The 19,487-nt window shown below is 32.1% G+C and overlaps 1 protein-coding gene across 1 annotated transcript in view; it reads right to left on the bottom strand.

The window, feature by feature from the left end:
• Positions 1–2,712: 2,712 nt before the first annotated feature.
• LOC124885771 (eisosome protein SEG2-like) overlaps positions 2,713–19,487 on the bottom strand; it is a 30,593-nt gene continuing 13,818 nt past the window's right edge. The window contains exons 2-4 of the mRNA XM_047394023.1: positions 11,850–11,960; positions 3,099–3,106; positions 2,713–2,986 (exon numbers count right to left, since the gene is read on the bottom strand). Coding sequence (XP_047249979.1) covers positions 2,713–2,986; positions 3,099–3,106; positions 11,850–11,960 — 393 coding nt within the window. The remainder of the gene's footprint in view (positions 2,987–3,098; positions 3,107–11,849; positions 11,961–19,487) is intronic.

Raw genomic sequence — 19,487 nt, 5'->3', positions numbered from 1 at the left:
AACAAGGGTTTTCCTAAAATGATATCATCAGTAATATCTTTAATAAGAACAAAGGCTTCAGGCATGCAAACCTTATCTTGGCAAATAAAAGCCTTGGAGATCTTATATTCTACACCCATTTTATTACCACTAGCATTTCTAACAACATGAGTGATCTTGACAAAATATTTTGAAGGTATCAGACCTTCTCTGATGAAATTACAGCCTGCCCCGCTATCGACGAGAGTTGTAAACTCTTTTTTATAATTATAGTCAATTAAAGGAGTTACCTTTGCAGAAAAATATTTTTGAGCAACAGCTTCAAGTGCCTGAAGAATCTTCTTCTAGTAAAGAATCATAATGGCTTATTTCATTAGGTACTGTAGTAGGGTGTTCTAGAGTAGAAACCCTTTTATCTAAAACCAAATTGTGATTCTTAAGTAAGGCTATTTCCTTTTTGAGGTATTCAATCACTTTCTTAAGATCTTGAGTTGTTGCTGGTATCTCAACAACTTGTTGCCTTTCCTTCAAAAGTTTGTTTACTTCCGCCATAGTATAAGGACCTTCTTGGGAAGAAATCAAGGGAGGTTTTTATTGTGTGTGAGAATAACTAGTAGATGGTTTGTTATCCTCATTTCCCAAAGTTTTTAGCATTTTGAGAAGAGTTGCTAATTTGTCATCTTTCAAGACATTTATTTCTATATCTTGAAATTGAGAGATAAGGTTATACAAAACATTTTTATCTTCTTCATCTTCACAAGGTTGCCCTTGTTGACAAGGAAGACATTCATCTTTAGAAGACATGTAGTCTTCATTATGAAGGGCGTGCAGGTCCTCCTCTGTGGAACCATTTTCCTCATTATCAGTATGATCCGAATTAGAATTTTTTGGAGAGGAATTAATCAATATTTTACACAAGGAATCTTTAATCTCTTTATCCAGAGTAAGACTCTTAATCATTTGCAGTCTTTTGCAAAATGGTTAACTCTACCACATCTGTAGCAGGAATTAGTCTTTTTGGCTTTTTTGTACTTTTCACAAGATTTGTAAGCCTTTTTTCTTTTGGTCTTCTTCTCTATTCTCTTTGACTTTCTGTCTTCTGCGAATTTCTTTTTCTTGTACGTAAAGGTTTCTTTAGAACTCTAAGGAACATCCATGGCAAATTGTTCATGGAACTCGCCTAATAGTCGTCTTTTATTAAGATGATAATTTTTAAATTGACAATTTAGCTTTATTTCATTACAGAAAGCTGATCCTTCCTAAGTACAAACTTTTATAAGTTTTCCGTAGGTATAAGCGTTATAATTTATGCTTACATCAGGTCCTCGAAAGGTTTTCCTAACTTTTTTTGCAAATAACATGGGAAGACCATCTATAAACTTAGACTTCCAGTATGGATTATTACTCTCAGGTAAAACTATGACTCTTGACAGGAAAACATTGTTATACCACCTACAAGATGTTAGAGTCTTGTATCTAAGTTTTTGGATAAATGTCCTAATAGTTTTATTATTGTCTGACCATCTTCCAGAGAAGTGCTTAGTAATATTAGTAATAAATGTATAAACAATGTTCATTACTTTGGAGCCATTGCTTTCTTTTTTGACTGCACTCATTATTTTCTCCTTATGGTCTAGGATTAAGTAACTATCCCACCGGCCTTTAAGCTGACTAGTAAATCTAGTAGTAATTATTTCTGCTATGCCCCTATCATTTATGTCAGGGTTAGCCTTGTAAATTGTACTTTACATTAACATTCTATGTCCCATCATAGAAATTTGCCTGTCAGATACGCCATCTACGTTCCATTCACAGATTTTATCACATCTAAAACTATGGGGAACATACAATGCTTGTTCCTCAAATAATACATCTTGAGGAGTAGCCTCAGATAATAAATCAATTTTTGGGTCGGCTTCCTAGAAAACTTGTCTGAGATTTTCTTAATCTCATATGGACTAACATGCTCAGCATTGTCCTCTGATGTGATATCATTATCATGGATAAGATATATTCATAATCCATTAAATTTTTCTGCTAATAACTTCTCTATATTTTTAAAGTCATTATTCAGCCTGAAATTCTTAATCTCAGGAGGAGGCTGAATATTGGTAGTAGTAGTAGTAACCTCTTGGTCTTTATGCTTAGTTCCACTAAGCTCTATCCTTTGCAATTCAGATATGACCTTATCATTTTTTCATGTAAGGAAACAATTTGTTCTCCTAAAATACTGATATACATATTAGCATAGTTATGTTGTTTCAACATCATATTGACATTTTAAGCTGTGTTAAGCATAGTATCATTCTTAATTAGCTTGGCAAAAACAGTGAACTGAACTACTTTATTATTTTTTTCAATTTGGAATAATTATTAGGGAGGAAGCACTGATGTAGTGATTTCCCCAGTAGCCAGCTTAAAATCTCTAGCAATCATAGAGATATAATGATCTACGTACTTATTCATGAACCATGGTACAAAAGCAATTATTTTGTTATGCACAAAAAAATCAGCATAGAATTCTTTCTGAAGAGCATATTTTTCTTCTTTATTGAAACTTTAGAAAAATCATTCTCAAAATAATTCTCATCTAGATTTCAAGAACTCCTATGAGATCTTTTTTCTCACCGGTGATCTTGGACTAAAATCAATTTTGTTGTAATTCATTTTAAACCTGTGGAAAATTCCATTTCGGATTCAGTTGGATCCATATCAGAAACTGCAATAGTAATATTATGGAGATCTAACAATATAATCAACAGGGGATATGTAAGAAGATGTTGATCTTGTTAGTCTCAATGATGATGTTGTACGCAAATCATCAGCCCTATTAAGTAGAGGCAAAGAATCAGAAAATTTGATATTTACAGTGCCATCAGCGGCCTGTTCTTCTTCTAAAATCTCGCTATTATGATTATTTTGAGGAGGGGCTGCATTCTCTAGGATCCATTCTTTTGGAAAGTCAATTTCATCCCATTTAATAGGTATTCTGGTAACAACTTTAGACCTACAAAATTAATTTCCATCAGAATGGTGTCATTCATTAAATTCATCATTTTACACATAGGATTTAATGTGGACAGGGTTTTATAATATATTCTATAACAAATACATATTACCTCAGTTCCTGACATATAATTATAATCATGCAATTTAATGTTTAGTATTAAAGCATTTGACGAATTCTCATCACCAAGAGAAATCTGTAGATTAGGATAAGTATTGAAATAAACTGGGTAATAAGACATGCTTGTTTGGACAAACCCTATAAGATACTTTTTCCAATCTTGACTTCTTCCATCTCGTAAAGCTACAATAAAGCTTTCAAGCAAACCTCTCAGGGTTAATGGTTTAAAAAAAACTTTCACTAAACCAATAAGCATGAATCTACATGATTCCTTATATGCAGCAAAATCATTTTCAGATAATAACCTAAAAGTAGCATGATGGGAATTATTTCAAAAATAGTTTTTCAAAATCAATAAAGAAGAAAAATTTGCTCTTCGGGAAGAATTCTATGCTGATCTTTCTATGCATAACAAACTAATTTCTTTTGTACCATGGTTCATGGTTGAGTATGTATATCATTATATCTCTATGATTGCTAGGGATTTAAGCTAGCTACAGGGGAAATCACTACATCAATGCTCCCTCCCCAACAATCATTCCAAATTGAAAAAGATAATAAAGTAGTTCCGTTCACTGCTATAAGATTTTTTGATTCTTTGCCTCTACTTAATAGGGATAATGATTTGCGTATAGCATCATCATCGAGACTAACAATATCAACATCTTCTTACATATCCCCTATTGATTATATTGTTAGATCTCCATTTAGAGCTTCTACATCTCAGATTAGAGAAAGTTTGAAAGACTAACCACATGTCTTTTCCTTTGACAAAAGATGTTTGGATGATCTCCATATTATATATAAGAGAGGATCTTGAGATTTTAGTAGTCCTCATAAGGGCTTTTTCGGTATTTCAATTTTTCGGTGAAATGAAATTAGTACACATTGCAATTAATAGTGTTTTTATTACACATTTTCATTTTCGCCCTTATTTCCTTTGTTAAAGCCATTCCACTTGGGTTTTTATATTTGGTTTCTTCTTGCCACATGTTAGATTACTATTTAGTCAAAATTTCCTTCATTTTAGATTAATAGTCACTTTAACTCAAAAAAAAATTCAAGCTAATTTTAAATATTTATTGTTTCTCATAATGGACATGAAAACTATAAAACAATAATTTAAATGAAACGAATAGATTACTCTTGTGCGTGTAAAAAATAAACATAATTAGGAAATAGACCGAATGGAGTAATCTATTAATATAGTTTAATTATCATTTAACAATCTTATATATTCTTATTAAGTTAATTTATATAAAAGCTCTTAATTGAGGTTATAATTATTATAGTATAAACTTGAAAGCATTGATTTTCTATCCAGATGATTCTATAAGATGAAAAAAAATGTAATTGGCAAAAACTATTGCCATTAAAATTTTGAGGGAAATTAAAACTCAATAAACATCAAAATAAATTTATTTTTTTCTTTAAATAAGAAAATAAATACTCGCAAATTTTATAAAAATATTATTATTTTCTCCTATTTATGATCTTCATCGAAGAATAATTATTAAATATTTTAATTATTTAATTATATAAAATATTGAATTGCTTGTAGCGTTTTGATATATTCTAATTCTCGTAAGATCTTCTTCCTCATAAATAATATTTTTTATTTGAAATTATCCAATTATGTGATTAACAACTCTAATAATTATGAAAACTTATTAACAAGACTTGTTTAACAGATCATTAGATATACTTATTATAAAGTAAGAAAAATATAATATAAATTATATTTTTAAAATTAAGATTATTGTTTTATACTTTGAGTCTGAGCCTGGGCTTAGCACGGATCTCGTGAAACTAGTATGTATATATATGTATATATATGTATGTAAGTATGTATGTATACAGATACACTTTTTATTCTTTTTTGTGACTGTGTGTCTAAAATTAAAAAGATAAAAAGTTGCATATACGCATATGATGAAATATATATTTTCCTTTTAAACGAATATTTCATGAGGAAGCTAAAGAAAAATGAAAAAAAATAATAAATCAAGGTACTGCTAGTAATGCAATGAAAAGATGGTTATATTAATTAAACTCTCCGTATTGTCTTTATGAGCAACATCGAGTTATATATATATATCTTTACTTAATAATTAGCGACATCTTCGACATGCCTGCTTGTGTTGATTTCTCCAGCTGCTTCAATGTAATTTTACTATATTACCCCTAATTAATTACTATAGGTTATTTAAGTATTAAAATTTATAATATTTAATAAAAAATATAAAATAGACATAAAATAATAAATTAATATTTGATTTTTAAAATTAACTTGATGTTTTATATGAGGCCCATTTATGCTTTCTTTACAAGTAATTTTTACAGTAATTTTATTATATCAATTAGTTGTTATAAGTTATTTAAGACATGTCTTCTTCGCTTCTTCAAGCGTGATTTTATTGTATCACCCCCTAATTAATTATTATGGTCGCATTAGAAAATTAATAATATTTAATAAAATAGATACAAAATGATATGTCAAACATAAAACATTTGATTGATTATCGAAATTATATTAGTGCCACATAGGTTGACTTTTAAAATTATATCAGTATCACTTAAATTGGAATAGAAGAAAAAGTATTATAAATTATAATAATTAAAAATTTAAATTATTTTAATAATTAATTATCTAAATTATATTTGTGTCACATAAATTGAGATAAAAAATAACATATACTGCACTGACCCTTCAATGTCTAGTATATATATATATGGGAATCTATGAAAAAGTAAAGTCACTCTTAAAATATTCGTGTATTATACCAACCCTTAGTCTAACCCGCCTCTGGCGAATGGAGCAAACTCTGTGGCCAGTTCCCTACAGGAAAATGCGCTGATCGAAGAACGGAGGATTAGTCTCACGGCTGCCGGCTGTGGGGATACCTTGGGAAACCAAAAAAATAAAAACCCTTAGTCTAACATTACGAGCCAACAAAAGATCTAAAGTCACTATTGATCTAAATTAATGGAGATTGACAAGAAAGACAAGCCTATAATTTATTGAACTTTATCTTCGAACAATTCATGTTTTCATTGTTTTAAATCAAATATCTCTAGTAGTAACATTTGCAGATTGGAGGTATAAACAAAGCAAATTCTTAAAAGTTCAAAAGAATTGGAGTATCAGGTGCGATCTTTGAATTTTGATTATTTATAAATGTGTAACTTTTTTTTTTGGTAAAAAAATCAGTCTTGTTATAAATGTATTTACATTATAGTGAATGTGTATCAAGATCTATCAAGATCTACTTTGATATCTAATAGGATTTGAAGCATCCGTCTTTTACTCAGACTAGGGAGTAAATTTTCCCTATAAATAGAGGGGTTTTTCATTGTATTGACAATCTTATTATCTTTCATCCCTCAAGAGAAGTAATAAGAATCACTCTCTCTATTCTCTCTACTCTTCTTGTTTATTCTTTATTAGTTTATAACACGTTATCAGCACGAGTCTCTAACTAATTGGAATGTCTACTTCAATCGATGGTAAACTTGAGGTTTTTGGTATGGTATGACATGTACCATTTTGGGTCAATCCTAAAAAGCCAAGCTTTGCTCATGGTTAAGGGGAGTCTTTGTATCCATCTTTTGCTATTTTGTTTTCTTTTACTGTTTTACATAATAAAATAGATATTGGTATATATCTAATTATCCACGTACTTGAACATGAATCATGTTACATGATCTTTCAGTAGGATTTTATAACATCAATTTATTATGTGATATAATTTTTAAAAACTGAAAAGCCATCTTTTTAATATGATGCAAATCATGCTTGATACTTAGCAAATCATTCACATGTTGAACGTTGTCGTAAAAAAAACAAAATTTTTCATGAACTTTGCTGCCACCAGCTGCCAAGTTATTCACTTACATAAAAAAAGTGTCAATTCCTTTATGCAGAGAGTGGGTCAACTACTAATGGTCACAATTATATTATTTTCTTTGATTATTGTACTCCATAATTCTTTGTTTGTACCTTATTTTTTAATTTATATTTCACTATGACATAGCCCATAAGTAGCAGTTGGTTGAAATTTAAAAGTATGCATTCGGTTAATACAATTTGAGGTATAGTGTATGCTAAGCAGGATCTTGTAGCCCACATCTGGCTAGTGTTCATTACGATATGCTTCTTTTAAAGAGCTTAAAACTCCCAACTTTCTAACTTTTGAAAGATTTGCCTGCAAGCATAATAGCGCATTAAAGCTTTTCTGAATATGTGATGAAAAGTTTCATTTCGAGTGTCAGACTCTACCAAACAAGGTGAGATTATAAATCTAAAGGTAATTTAAAGGTTAGTGATTCCTTATGTTAATCTGTCTTTTGCTACTAATAATATAAATATTGTTCGATCTGAGGAAAAATAATTAGTTTAGAACCATTTATGTTTTAAATTTATTCCTCAAGAACAATATTATCAAAAGGGATGATAATATGTTGGGTTCAAGTCCCATTGATTTATGCCTAAGACACCTGTATATGTATACGACGTTGAGTTTGAATCTCAATGCACCATATTAATGATATTATGATGGATAAGGCAAAATAATGGGTATTTGGTGAAAAGTCATGAAATCCGACCCATTGAATATGCTCCATTCCATGAAGTGAATGTGGTAGCAATATATGATTAGTCTAAAATATGACAACTTACTTCATTCTTGAGGTGTATGTGGCAACAGTACATAATATGTCTGAAATGAGACAAGTGATTGAATGCACGAATATAAGCGTGAAGGGACATTATGATTATGATCATCAAAAGTGATGATATTTTCACACGCATATTATGATCATAAGATATGATAGAAAAAATTCTCTACATCATATGTATGCCTCGATTTGCTTCTGAAGTAGCAAAATCTTGAAAGAAGTTATAAGCTATCATAATTTGATAGGCTTAAGGCACGATTATAATCCATTTCTGGGGAATAAGAAACTTATTAATGCAAACATGCACTTGATTGTGATTGTATCACAACTCACCTCTAAAAGAGGTTGAATAATTTTGAAATCTACTTTTGAAGTAGTAAATCTGAAATTTATTCATGTAATAGTAAATCTGAAATTTACTAAAGAAAAAGTACATGTCATGGTAAACTTGGAGTTTACTAGAATAAAAGTTCATAAATTGATATGAACGATTGTGACATCTCAAAGATGTGTATGAATTGAAGAACAAGAATATTTTTCAAGAATTGTTTATGTCGTTTGTTCTCACGATAAGTTGGTTAGATCAACTAATATTGGGATTGGGTCCCTTCAAATTTGAAATTTATATAAGGTGAATAAGGACCCGTTCATATGTCATGTGATATGTTGAAAAGATGCATCAATAAGATGATCACATGTACATTTATTGTCAACCTGCAGTTTGACATTCATAAAGTTGCTTGCTTAATAAAATTGAGTTAAGAACATAATTTTCAGATTGTGCAATCAAGAATGTTTCCTTGATGATGATGGTTTGGCATTGAATGCCTTCGATAAATAGCAAAACTATTATTAATGAGAACAAAACTTCATGTATTGGTCTAAAATATGATATATTGCAATATCATTTGTATGTATTAGACTAATAAATTATAATTATTTCTTCCCTCTCAATTGGTTCAAAGTCGGGAACCAATTATTTCATCTAATAATTTTGATGTGTGGTATACGATTAATTAATATACCATAATGCACAAAGATGGATTCCTCAAAGAAGTAGAGGATGTATGATAGTTTTCCTAACATAAGGGGGAGATTATAAGCGCTATGAAATATGTTAGGAATTATCACCATAGCCTCATCCAAAAGATAATTCAAGTCAAATGCTGAAAGCATCTCATATTAAGAGCAAGTGCTCTTATTTTGTGTTTCTAAAGGACAAAGTCTATGCATACGTGAAGTGTGGTAGACTGATCGGTTCCAAATGAAATAGTTCTTGAAAAATAAGGAGCAAATAATCATAATAAGAAGGCAATGAACTCTTGAAGAGCCTACGACATACCACTTCATGAAATCTTATGAGAAGTTCATGTACCTGAAAATAATGAAGTGATGAGATCTCAAAATATTATGTCGCATTGTGAACCGATACAAAATGATATATCATCAATATCTTTGGCACAATATTGGTGTAATATTGTGAAAGATTACGAGGATCTGAATTCTATGTTTATTTAAGTATGCTGACGTAGAAATATTTATCAAGTGAGATGAAAGGATGCATTTTGGTAAGCGTAAAACTTATTTGATTTGCAGTCCAGACACTTCGAGATGTCACTAATGAAATGTTGAATATTGTCACTTGACAAAACTTATGCGAAAACTTTTAAGGATTCAAACTGCTTGAAGCATATAAAAGTTTCTGGGAAACTTATTGTATAAGCTTATTGCTTGAACATCATTGGAACTCTTGGAGAGTTTTCAAATTAATAGATTATTTGCTAAAATTCAAAATATATCAAATAAGATTGGTTATGAAGTACCATATCTTAGTTAAATTGATGCACTCATGTACCTTGCAAATACTACAGGGCCTATAGCCTTTTCAGTCAATTTATTAGAAACGTATATTTCTGCTCCTACTATGAGACATCAAAATGAGATAAAACACATGAGCTTGTTTTATTCTAAAGAGTGCAGTCCCGATCTTATTGGTCATGCTGATGTTGGGTACTTATCTGACCCGCATAAAGCTCGATCTCAAATAGGCTATGTGTTCATATGTGGTGGTACTGCCATATCTTGGAGATATACAAAATAGTCTATCATAGCCACTTCATCGAATCATGCTGAGATAATAGCTATTCATGATGCAAGCTGAGAATATGTATGGTTGAGATCCATGATACATCTCATTAGAGAAAAATGTGGTGTGAAATATGACAATCTACCCATAATTTTATACATAGATAATTTAGAATACATAGCACATCTTAAGGGAGGATTCATAAATGAAGATAGAACGAAACACATTTTGCCAAAGCTTTTCTACATACATAAGCTACAAAAGAATAATGATATTAACGTGCAACAGATTCGTTCAACTGACAATGTGACTGATTTATTCACCAAATCTTCTCCAATTGCAACTTTTAATAAGATGTTTCACAAGATCGAGATGCAAAGGTCAAGGATGTTCTCATTAGGGGGATTTAATGCGCGCTGTACTCTTTTTTCCTTATGAGATTTTTTCCCACCAGGTTTTTCTTGTAAGGTTTTTAATGAGCCAGCCGAAATATGTATTATTAGAGATGTGCACTCTTTTTCCTTCACTAGATTTTTTTCTACTGGATTTTTTCTAGTAAGATTTTAACTAGGCACATTATCTACCAATTAGACATTCAAGGGGGAGTGTTATAAATGTATTTACATTATAGTTAATGTCTATCAAGATCTATCAAGATCTACTTTGATATCTATTAGGATTTGAAGCATCCGTCTTTTACTAAGACTAGGAGTAAATTTTTCCTATAAATAGAGGAGTTTTGTTCATTGTATTGAAAATATTATGATCTCTCATCCCTCAAGAGAAGTAATAAGAATCACTCTCTCTATTCTCTCTACTCTTCTTCTTTATTCTTTATTAGTTTATAACAAGTCTCTCATTTCTTTACTCGAAGCAAAGATTTAAGTGCGGGAGAGATTGGTAAATGTATTTTGTTGAATTGTAAATAAATAATTATTTTTGCAAAAGCTTAAAGATTATCAAACTTTTTCATCTGATTTTAGAAAATCACAAAAATTAATGTAGAGTCATGATGAGATGGATGAAACAAAATGTTAAGGAAACAAAGCATTGGAAATCTTCTACATTAAAAAAATTAGAAGTCATAACATGTGAACAAAACTCATGACTTGTTACCAAAACTCATCATTAAAAAGCAAAATAGTTATGGCCAATTAACTTGATGAATATAAAAGGGGGGGGGGGGGGGGAGATAGAGCTTGGGAAGAACTAGGCTTGGAATGTTGAGCTCTAGTTTCAATATTGAGTCTTCTTCGTTGATCATGATTGATAGGATTTAAACAAGAGGAAAAAAAGAAAAGTGATATGTGGGTTAATACCTAAGTTGTTGAAATAGCGGCCAACAAGGGGCTAAAATTCTCATGTCTCAATTTATTTTAACAACTCAAACAAAAATCCTAGCTTGAAAAATTAAGGAAACAAGAACCAGAAATGGGTAATCCTTGATTAATCAAGCTAAATAAGTTCACCAATAATTCAACTAAAATAAAAAATTACTCAATGAGATTGCAATATCTGCCAGGATAAGCTTAAGAGAGCTGTAAAAAAGTTCTAAATAAACTATACCATATATTTCTATTTCTTATTTAGAGAGTCATTATCTCTAGCTCATATAAATTAATAAAGTTAGCTCTTTATATTTCAAAGATTATTTTTTCAATAGTATTTTTATTAAATCTTTTTTAATTTAGATTGAAAAGTTTAAAAAGTTTCTAAATAGCTTAATACAATTTGCATACTGAAAAATATATATTCAAATTAATTTTGGATGTGATCTTTATCTTTTCTTCAATTAAAATTTTTATGTATATCATTTTAAATGTAAATTTTAAACCTAACTTTTTACTTATCAATTCAATATTTGTGCTATAATTCAAAATAGTATCTCCAACATAATCAAAATTTTTATCTTCCTATAAATTCAAAACACCATTTATGTAGGGACAAAATAAAAAGATTAAAAATAATTTATTTAGAAACGAAGGAAGTATCATCGTCATTTCCATCGTCATCATCGTCATCTTCGTCATCATCATCATCATCGTCATCATCCTCATCATCATCTCCAGCATCATCATCCTCGTCATCATCCTCACCATCATCATCATTATCATCATCATCATCATTAACTACTACTACTATTAATGCTACTACTGCCTCTATTATTATTATTATTATTATTATTATTATTATTATTATATTACTACTACTCCGTACTAATGTTACTACTTTTTTAAAAATTATTATTATTGTTATCATTATTATAATTATTATTAGAGTAAATACATCAAAACACCTATAAATTTATCCTCAAAACTCACTTAAGCACTTTAACTTTATAAACGATTATTTACCCACCTAAACAACTTTCGAATGAATTAAATACCTTCTTAAAGATAAAATATCACTCTCACAATGGAGAGTACATTACATGCAGCCACACATTAGCGCCATGTCAATGACACATCGGAGCCACGTAGAAAAAGTATTTTTTAAAAATAATTATATATATATATATATATATTTAAAAGTGAATTTCTTCTTCACCCGCACACCCTCCCTACCCCCAAGCTAATTCAAAAAAACTCCAAATTTCAATCTTTTCCCACAAAAAAACACAATTTTAAGCATACCCACAAAGCAATTCAATAGTGAAACTCCAAATTTGCTATTTTTTCCTCCACAAAACACAAATTCCAGTGTACCCACAAAGCAATTCCTCAAACAGACCCCAAAGTTTTAATTTTTTACACCAAAAATCATAATTTTAAGCAGAGACACAAAGTAATTCAACAATTAATCTTCAAAGTTTTAATCCTTTTTCCCCCAAAATACATAATTTTTCGCAGACCCATAAAATAATTCAACAATAATACTCTAAGATTTCAACAACTTACTTAAAGATTCTTTACAAACATCAAGATTTACACTCCCCATCAACAAAATTACATAAAAATTCTTTTCATCAAAGAATTTATTTTTCTAAATTTTAGAAGTAACTTTTTTTCTATAGAAAATATATTCCTAAATACTTTAGTCAACCAATCTTAAAATTAAAATAAATATTCCTCCATACCATATATACACTCTTTTTTCTTTGATATTTCACCTGGTATCCGGTACCCACATTAGAGCACCAACTAATTCGGATCACACATTATAGAGAGCATGATAGTATCATGCACCCCTTCATTAAGAGGATTTGTCCTTGAATCTAAAGGTTCATCTACAATGAAAGGAGATTGAAACACCTGAGATTTTGGTCCTTGAAATTTTTTTGAGATTTGACCTCGCTGCCCTAGTTACGACTAGACCCTATGAGTCATAGGGTGTCTTAACGAGTCATTGGGACAAGTCGTAACCAAATCAAAAAGTTTTTGGCTAGATTTTTCTCAGATTACGAGTGGCTCACTAAAAGCCGTAAAGATATATTATGAGTCATTAGATATAATCGTAGGGTGTCCAGTATAAGTTCCAATTTAGGTTCTGTGTTGACTACGACTGGAACCTATGAGTCATAGGGTCCAATTTGGGTTAGCAGTGTATGTTGCCTTGGTTACGAGTCAAGGGTTGACCCGTAGTCAAAGGAGGCACTTTTTCAGCTTTTAAGTTAAGGAAATTCTAGACATTTTCCCTCTTACCCAACTTGAAACCCACGTCTTATAAACTCTTTAAGGTTTCATTAGCATTCATAAAAACATCAAAGTAACTTATCAAGACTCTCAAATTCCTCAAGGTCAAGAACACTTAGGGTTTTCAAGAGGTTGATTAATTAGGGCATACAAGGGTGGTTTCTCTCCATAAATCTTACTATTTTAGGCATTTTACTCTTCCCTCATTGTTAATTTTGTGAAAGCATGTGATTTAAAGTATTGATCATAAGGTATTTATAATGATTTTGAAACAAGGGTTGTTTTTTTTTAATGCTTTTAGTTGAACAATGATTTTCCATGATTTAATTATGATTATTCATGCTTTAAATATGGTTTTAAACATGTGGGGGCATGAGTATGGTCATAAATCAGGGAATTGTGGATTTTCCCAAACTTATGACTTTTGAAGATGTTATGACCTCAACCCCATAGTGTGAAATTAGTTTTGAGTCATAAGACATGTTGGAATTTGTAAAATTGAATTAGTCTTGAACTATTGCATGATACAAATAGGTGTTTGAAATACAATGCCATGATTTAAAGAACAAAAGGAGTCGGTGTCCCCCAAACCTTGTATTAATGAACAAAGAAAGTTATTTTCTCCAATTTAATTAGAATTGTTTTGGCATGTTGTTGTTACCTTGCAAGTATAGTTGGTATAACTATATGAATAATGTATGACTTAATGTGAAATATGGTTAAATAAGTGAGAATGTATGATACCTGCTTTTATTGGTCTTCAATAAGGGTTGTGTAGATGAGTCATGAAAATTGAAGTTCGAGTGATCGATACTAAAAACCACATTTGCCGACGCGGAGTCAAAGTGACTAGGGAGGTTTGAGTTCCATTCATTATTATTTTATGACTAGGGAGGTTAAAGTCCCTCGTAAATCATTATATGATTGGGTGTTTAAGTCATCTTAGTATATGTTAGGAGGTTCTAGTCACTTGTGTGCATATATATGAGGTTTTTTTCTGGTTCGTACGGCTGCACGCACTGGGACCCGACCAGGGGTGAGAGTTGGGAATAATATAACGCATGGGTACTATTATATGATAGTTAAGCTACACAATCCAGGTTAAATTTTTACAGTGCATGTTAAGCCTTGTTCCCTATTCCAACATGTTATATATATATATATATATGTATATATATATATATATATATGTATGTATGTATGTTTGCATGCATATATTTGATTTTGTGCATTGGATTTTGAATGAGTTTGAAACTGTTGATCATGGAATTACGTTATCCTTATCCCTTAGTTACATGCTAGTGTTTACTCTGCTAACCATTTTTAAATGTTGTATCCCTATGCGATACAGGATTTGGACATACTTATACTTCTCCTCCTCAGTGATTATGGATTGATCGAGAGTCGACTTGGAGTGGTGAGCTTTCATTCTTTAGAAGGATCTATTTCTGGATTATTTTTACCTTTTGAGTTATAGACTATTGGATACTATTATTTTGGCTATAGTCTGGGGCATGTACCTATAATTTATTAATATTCAGTTTGGTAAAGGCTTTATTGGACTAATATAGACTTATGATGGTTTGATCGTTGGTTGGTTTGGTTATACACCTATCACAATATATTTAATTTCAAGATTCTCTTATCTTGTTATATATTTAGAATTCATCCGACATGGGTGTAAGGTAGTTGATGGTTTTGGTGTTGGGGGTTATTTTCGATTCTTGTTGGACTTGAGATACCCGTCATGACTAGGCCTTAATTTAGGTCAAGTCTAGGTGGTATCAAAGCCTAGGGTTATGGTCAATTGAGAGTCCGCTAAGTTGTGTTGAGTAGATTTTCTTTTATGAGTGTGTAATATGCTATACTTACAAGGGAGAGGATATAATGCATTAGGAATATATTCTTTTCTTATTATTTTATTTCAGGATATAAAGTCTAGGATATTGAAATATCCTATAATTCTCATTTGTTCGCTTTTCAGATCATGTCTTCCTGGTGATTTGAATCTCATGGAAACTCCTCTGTCCCCCTTGAGAATAATGTTTATGGGAAATGCTCTGCTAATGGGGTATAGATTCTTTCTAAGGGTCCAGTTCTTGATTGCCCTTCTAGAATTTCACTAGTCCCCTCTAGTCCTCCTCGAGCTTTGCAGACTAATTTGTTAAATGTGGAATTTTGTTAGTCTATTCATATGTTGGTTCAATTGGTAACATCTCAGTATGAGCATGTAGTTTCTATTACTTTATCTTCTGAGGCCATATGAGTTGGCCAGTTTATGAGTTTGAGTCCTCCAACTTGTATGGGTATTAAGGTTGAGGAGGATCCTCAAGGTTTTATAGATGAGATAGAGAAGATCTTCTAGTTTATGCATGCTTCAGATGTTAAGGGTATGGAATTCTCTACCTATCAATTAAAGGATATAGCATAATAATGGTATAAGGAATGGGAAAAGTCTATAGGAGATAATGTCGAATCTGTACTGTTGTATAATTTCTCTAGTGCTTTTTTGGACCACTTTTTCCTCAAGAGTTGAAGAAGGTGAAAGCAGCAGAGTTTATTAATCTGAATCAAGGCAGGATGACGGTCAAGGAGTATGCCTTAAAATTTCATAAGTTGTGCTGATATACTCCCGAGTTAGTATCTAGCATGAGGACTAGAATGAGGAAATTTTTTTATGGGTTGTACCATGATTTGATTCTAGAGAGTAAGGGTTCCTTATTGAACAATGATATAGATATCTCCAGATGAGTTGTGTATATGTAATAGGTTAAGGAAGAGAAGAAGAAACATTGAAGATAGGGGAAAGGAAAAGTAAGGAGTTTAGATTTTTTGATCAGGGTGGAGGTCAGTAGTAGAGTGGTAGAGATGGTGAAAAGTGGTCTAAAAAGAAGTGGGAGAGTTCTGGTTCCTACTCTACGGCTAGTGCCCTTATCTAAATCCATCAGGTGATCATTATTCTCAGCATGATAATGGGTTTAGGGTATAGGGTGCCCAATTTCAGGCTAGTATGGGTCAGTTTGTTCCATCATATCCTCCTTGTAGATTCTCCGAGCAGGCGCACTGTGGGTTTTATGAAGAGGGAAGGAACGAGTACTTTAAATATGGTCAGGTTGGTTACTTACAAAGGGATTATCCTTCTAAGGTTTCTTAGGGGCAAATAAGATTCCTGTTACGACTTCATCAGCTCCTGCACCAAAGGGTACTGCTTCTACTTCTAGTACCGACGCTGACCAGAATTGCTTATATACCCTTGCTACCCTCAAGGACTCTGAGGCATCTCTCAATGTCCTCACTAGTATGATATGACTCTTTTCTCATGATGTGTATTTCTTTCTTAATCTGGGGTATACTCTTTCTTATGTCAACCCATTTATGCCAGTATATTTTAGTTTTGTTCCTAACTGTATCCATAATCCCTTTTCTATTTGTACGCTAGTAGGCGACTCTGTGGTTTCTGGAAGAGTCTATAGGTATTGTGTGGTATCATTTGGTGGTAGAGAAACTTTGGTGGATCTAATAAAGTTAGACATGGTCTATTTTGACTTTATATTAGGTATGAATTGGGTACACTCATTCTATGCCTCCATAGATTGTCGAACTCGTTAGGTCATGTTTAAATTCCCTAATGATCCAGTCATTGAGTGGGAAAAGGGTTCTCTAGTGCCTAAGAGAAAGTTCATATCATATCTTAGAGCCCGAAAGTTGATTTCCAAGGGGTGTCTTTACCATTTGGTCCAGGTTAAAGATTCTAACTCAAAGGGTCCTTTCTTACAATCCATTCCTGTGGTTCATGAATTCCCTGAGGTTTTTCCTAATGATTTTCCTAGTATCCCTCCTGATAGAGAGATTGATTTTGGGATTGATCTTGTTGTGGACACTTTCTATTTCTATCCGTTCCTATAGAATTGCTCCAGCTGATTTGAAAAAGCTTATGGAGCAGTTGAAGAATCTCCTTAACAAGGTTTTTATCCATTCTATTGTGTCTCTGTGGGTTGCTCCTATTTTTCATGTTTAATAAGGATGGTTACCTTCGGATGTGCATAGATTACCATCAATTGAATAAGGTTACAATGAAGAATAAGTATCCTCTTCCTCGGATTGATGATTTGTTTGACTAGCTTCAGGGTGCTATATGTTTCTCTAAGATTGATCTTCGATTAGGCTATCATCAGCTAAAGATTAAGGAGGTGGATATCTCTATAAATATCTTCCGAACCTAATATAGTCACAATGAGTTCCTAGTCATGTCTTTTTATCTGACTAATTCCTCGATGATATTTATGGATATCATAATTTGGGTGTTCTATCAGCTCTTTTATTTTTTCATCATAGTGTTCATTGATGATATTATAGTTACTCTAAGAGTGAGGCGGATCACACCAACCATCTCCGCATTGTGTTGCAGGCCTTAAAAGATTAATATTTGTATGCTAAGTTTTCAAAGTGCGAGTTCTGGTTGAAAGCTATTACTTTTTTTTGGGTCATATCATTTCTAACGAAGGGATCATGGTGGATCTATAGAAAGTTGCAGTGGTTAAGAGTGGCCTAGGCCCACCACTCCAACTGATATTTTGAGCTTCTTGAGTTTAGCTAGTTATCATGGGAGATTTTTGGAGAGTTTCTCGACTATAGCTGCCCTATTGACTAAGTTAACATAGAAAAAAAGGTGAAGTTGTTATGGTCTAAAGCTTGTGAGGGTAGTTTCAAAAAGCTGAAAGATAAGTTAACTTCAGCTCTAATTTTGACTCTTTCTGAAGGCAGTGATAAATTTATGGTTTATTGCGATGCGTCCCTTGCGGGACTTAGTTGTATTTTGATGCAATATGGTAGGGTGGTAGCCTATGCTTCTAGGTAGTTAAAATTTCATGAGAGGAATTATTCGACTCATGACTTAGAGTTGTTGGTTGTGGTGTTCACATTGAAAATCTGGCGGGACTATTTGTATGGAGTCCATGTGGATATCTTTTCTGATCATAAGAGCCTGGAAAATGTGTTGACTCAAAAAAAGCTAAATCTCATACGAAAGAGATGGCTTGAGTTGCTCAAGGATTATGACATGAGTCTCCACTACCACCCAGGTAAAGCTAATGTGATTGCTGATGCTTTTAGCAGGTTATCCATGTGAAGTCTAGCTCATGTGGATAAGGATAAGCGGGAGTTGGTGAAAGATATTCAATATTTAGCTAACCTTGGAGTTCATCTCTTAGACTCTGGGGATGGGGGTGTGTTTGTGCAAAATATGGCACAATAATCTTTTGGTATTAAAATAAAGGAGAAACAGGTATTGGATTTTATCTTCATAAAGATTAAAAAAGATGTGGGTCAACAAAAGGTTGGATCTTTTGAGATTGGTGGCGATGGTAACTTGAGGTACCAAGCTAGATTATGTGTTCCCGATGTAGATGGGTTGTAAGAGAGGATCTTGGCTGAAGCTATGAGTCATGTTATACCATTCATCCCGGTTCAACGAAGTTGTATCATGATATTAAGGAGATTTATTAATAGAATAATATGATGTGAGATATGGCTAGTTTTGTAGCTAAACGAATGGTATGTCAACAACTGAAAGTTGAGCACTTGCAGCTCGAAGGGTTGTATAAAGAAATTGAATTTCCTATAAGAAAGTGGGAAGTTATTAATATGGATTTTGTTAGCGGAATTCCTTGATCTTGGAACCAGTCTGATTCAATTCAGGTTATCGTGGATAGGATGACTAAGTTTGCTCACTTATTGCCAGTGAGGACTAATTATTTGGTAGAAGATCAAGGGAAGTTGTTCCTCCAAGAGATTGTGAAGTTGCATGGGGCACCTGTTTCTATCATATATCAGATCGTGGTCTCAGTTCTCATCACACTTTTAACGTTCATTTCAGAGAGGTTTAAGATCTAAGGTAAGGCTTAGTATTGCTTTCCATCCACAGTCGGATGGGCAAGCTGAAAGAACTATTCAGACATTAAAAAATATGCTTCGAGCTTGCGTGACT

The sequence above is a fragment of the Capsicum annuum genome, chromosome 7 (genome assembly GCF_002878395.1).
Source record: "Capsicum annuum cultivar UCD-10X-F1 chromosome 7, UCD10Xv1.1, whole genome shotgun sequence".
In the NCBI taxonomy this organism is placed as follows: Eukaryota; Viridiplantae; Streptophyta; class Magnoliopsida; order Solanales; family Solanaceae; genus Capsicum; species Capsicum annuum.
The sequence above is the reverse complement of the archived record's forward strand: the minus strand, read 5'-3'. Positions and strand labels throughout refer to the sequence as shown.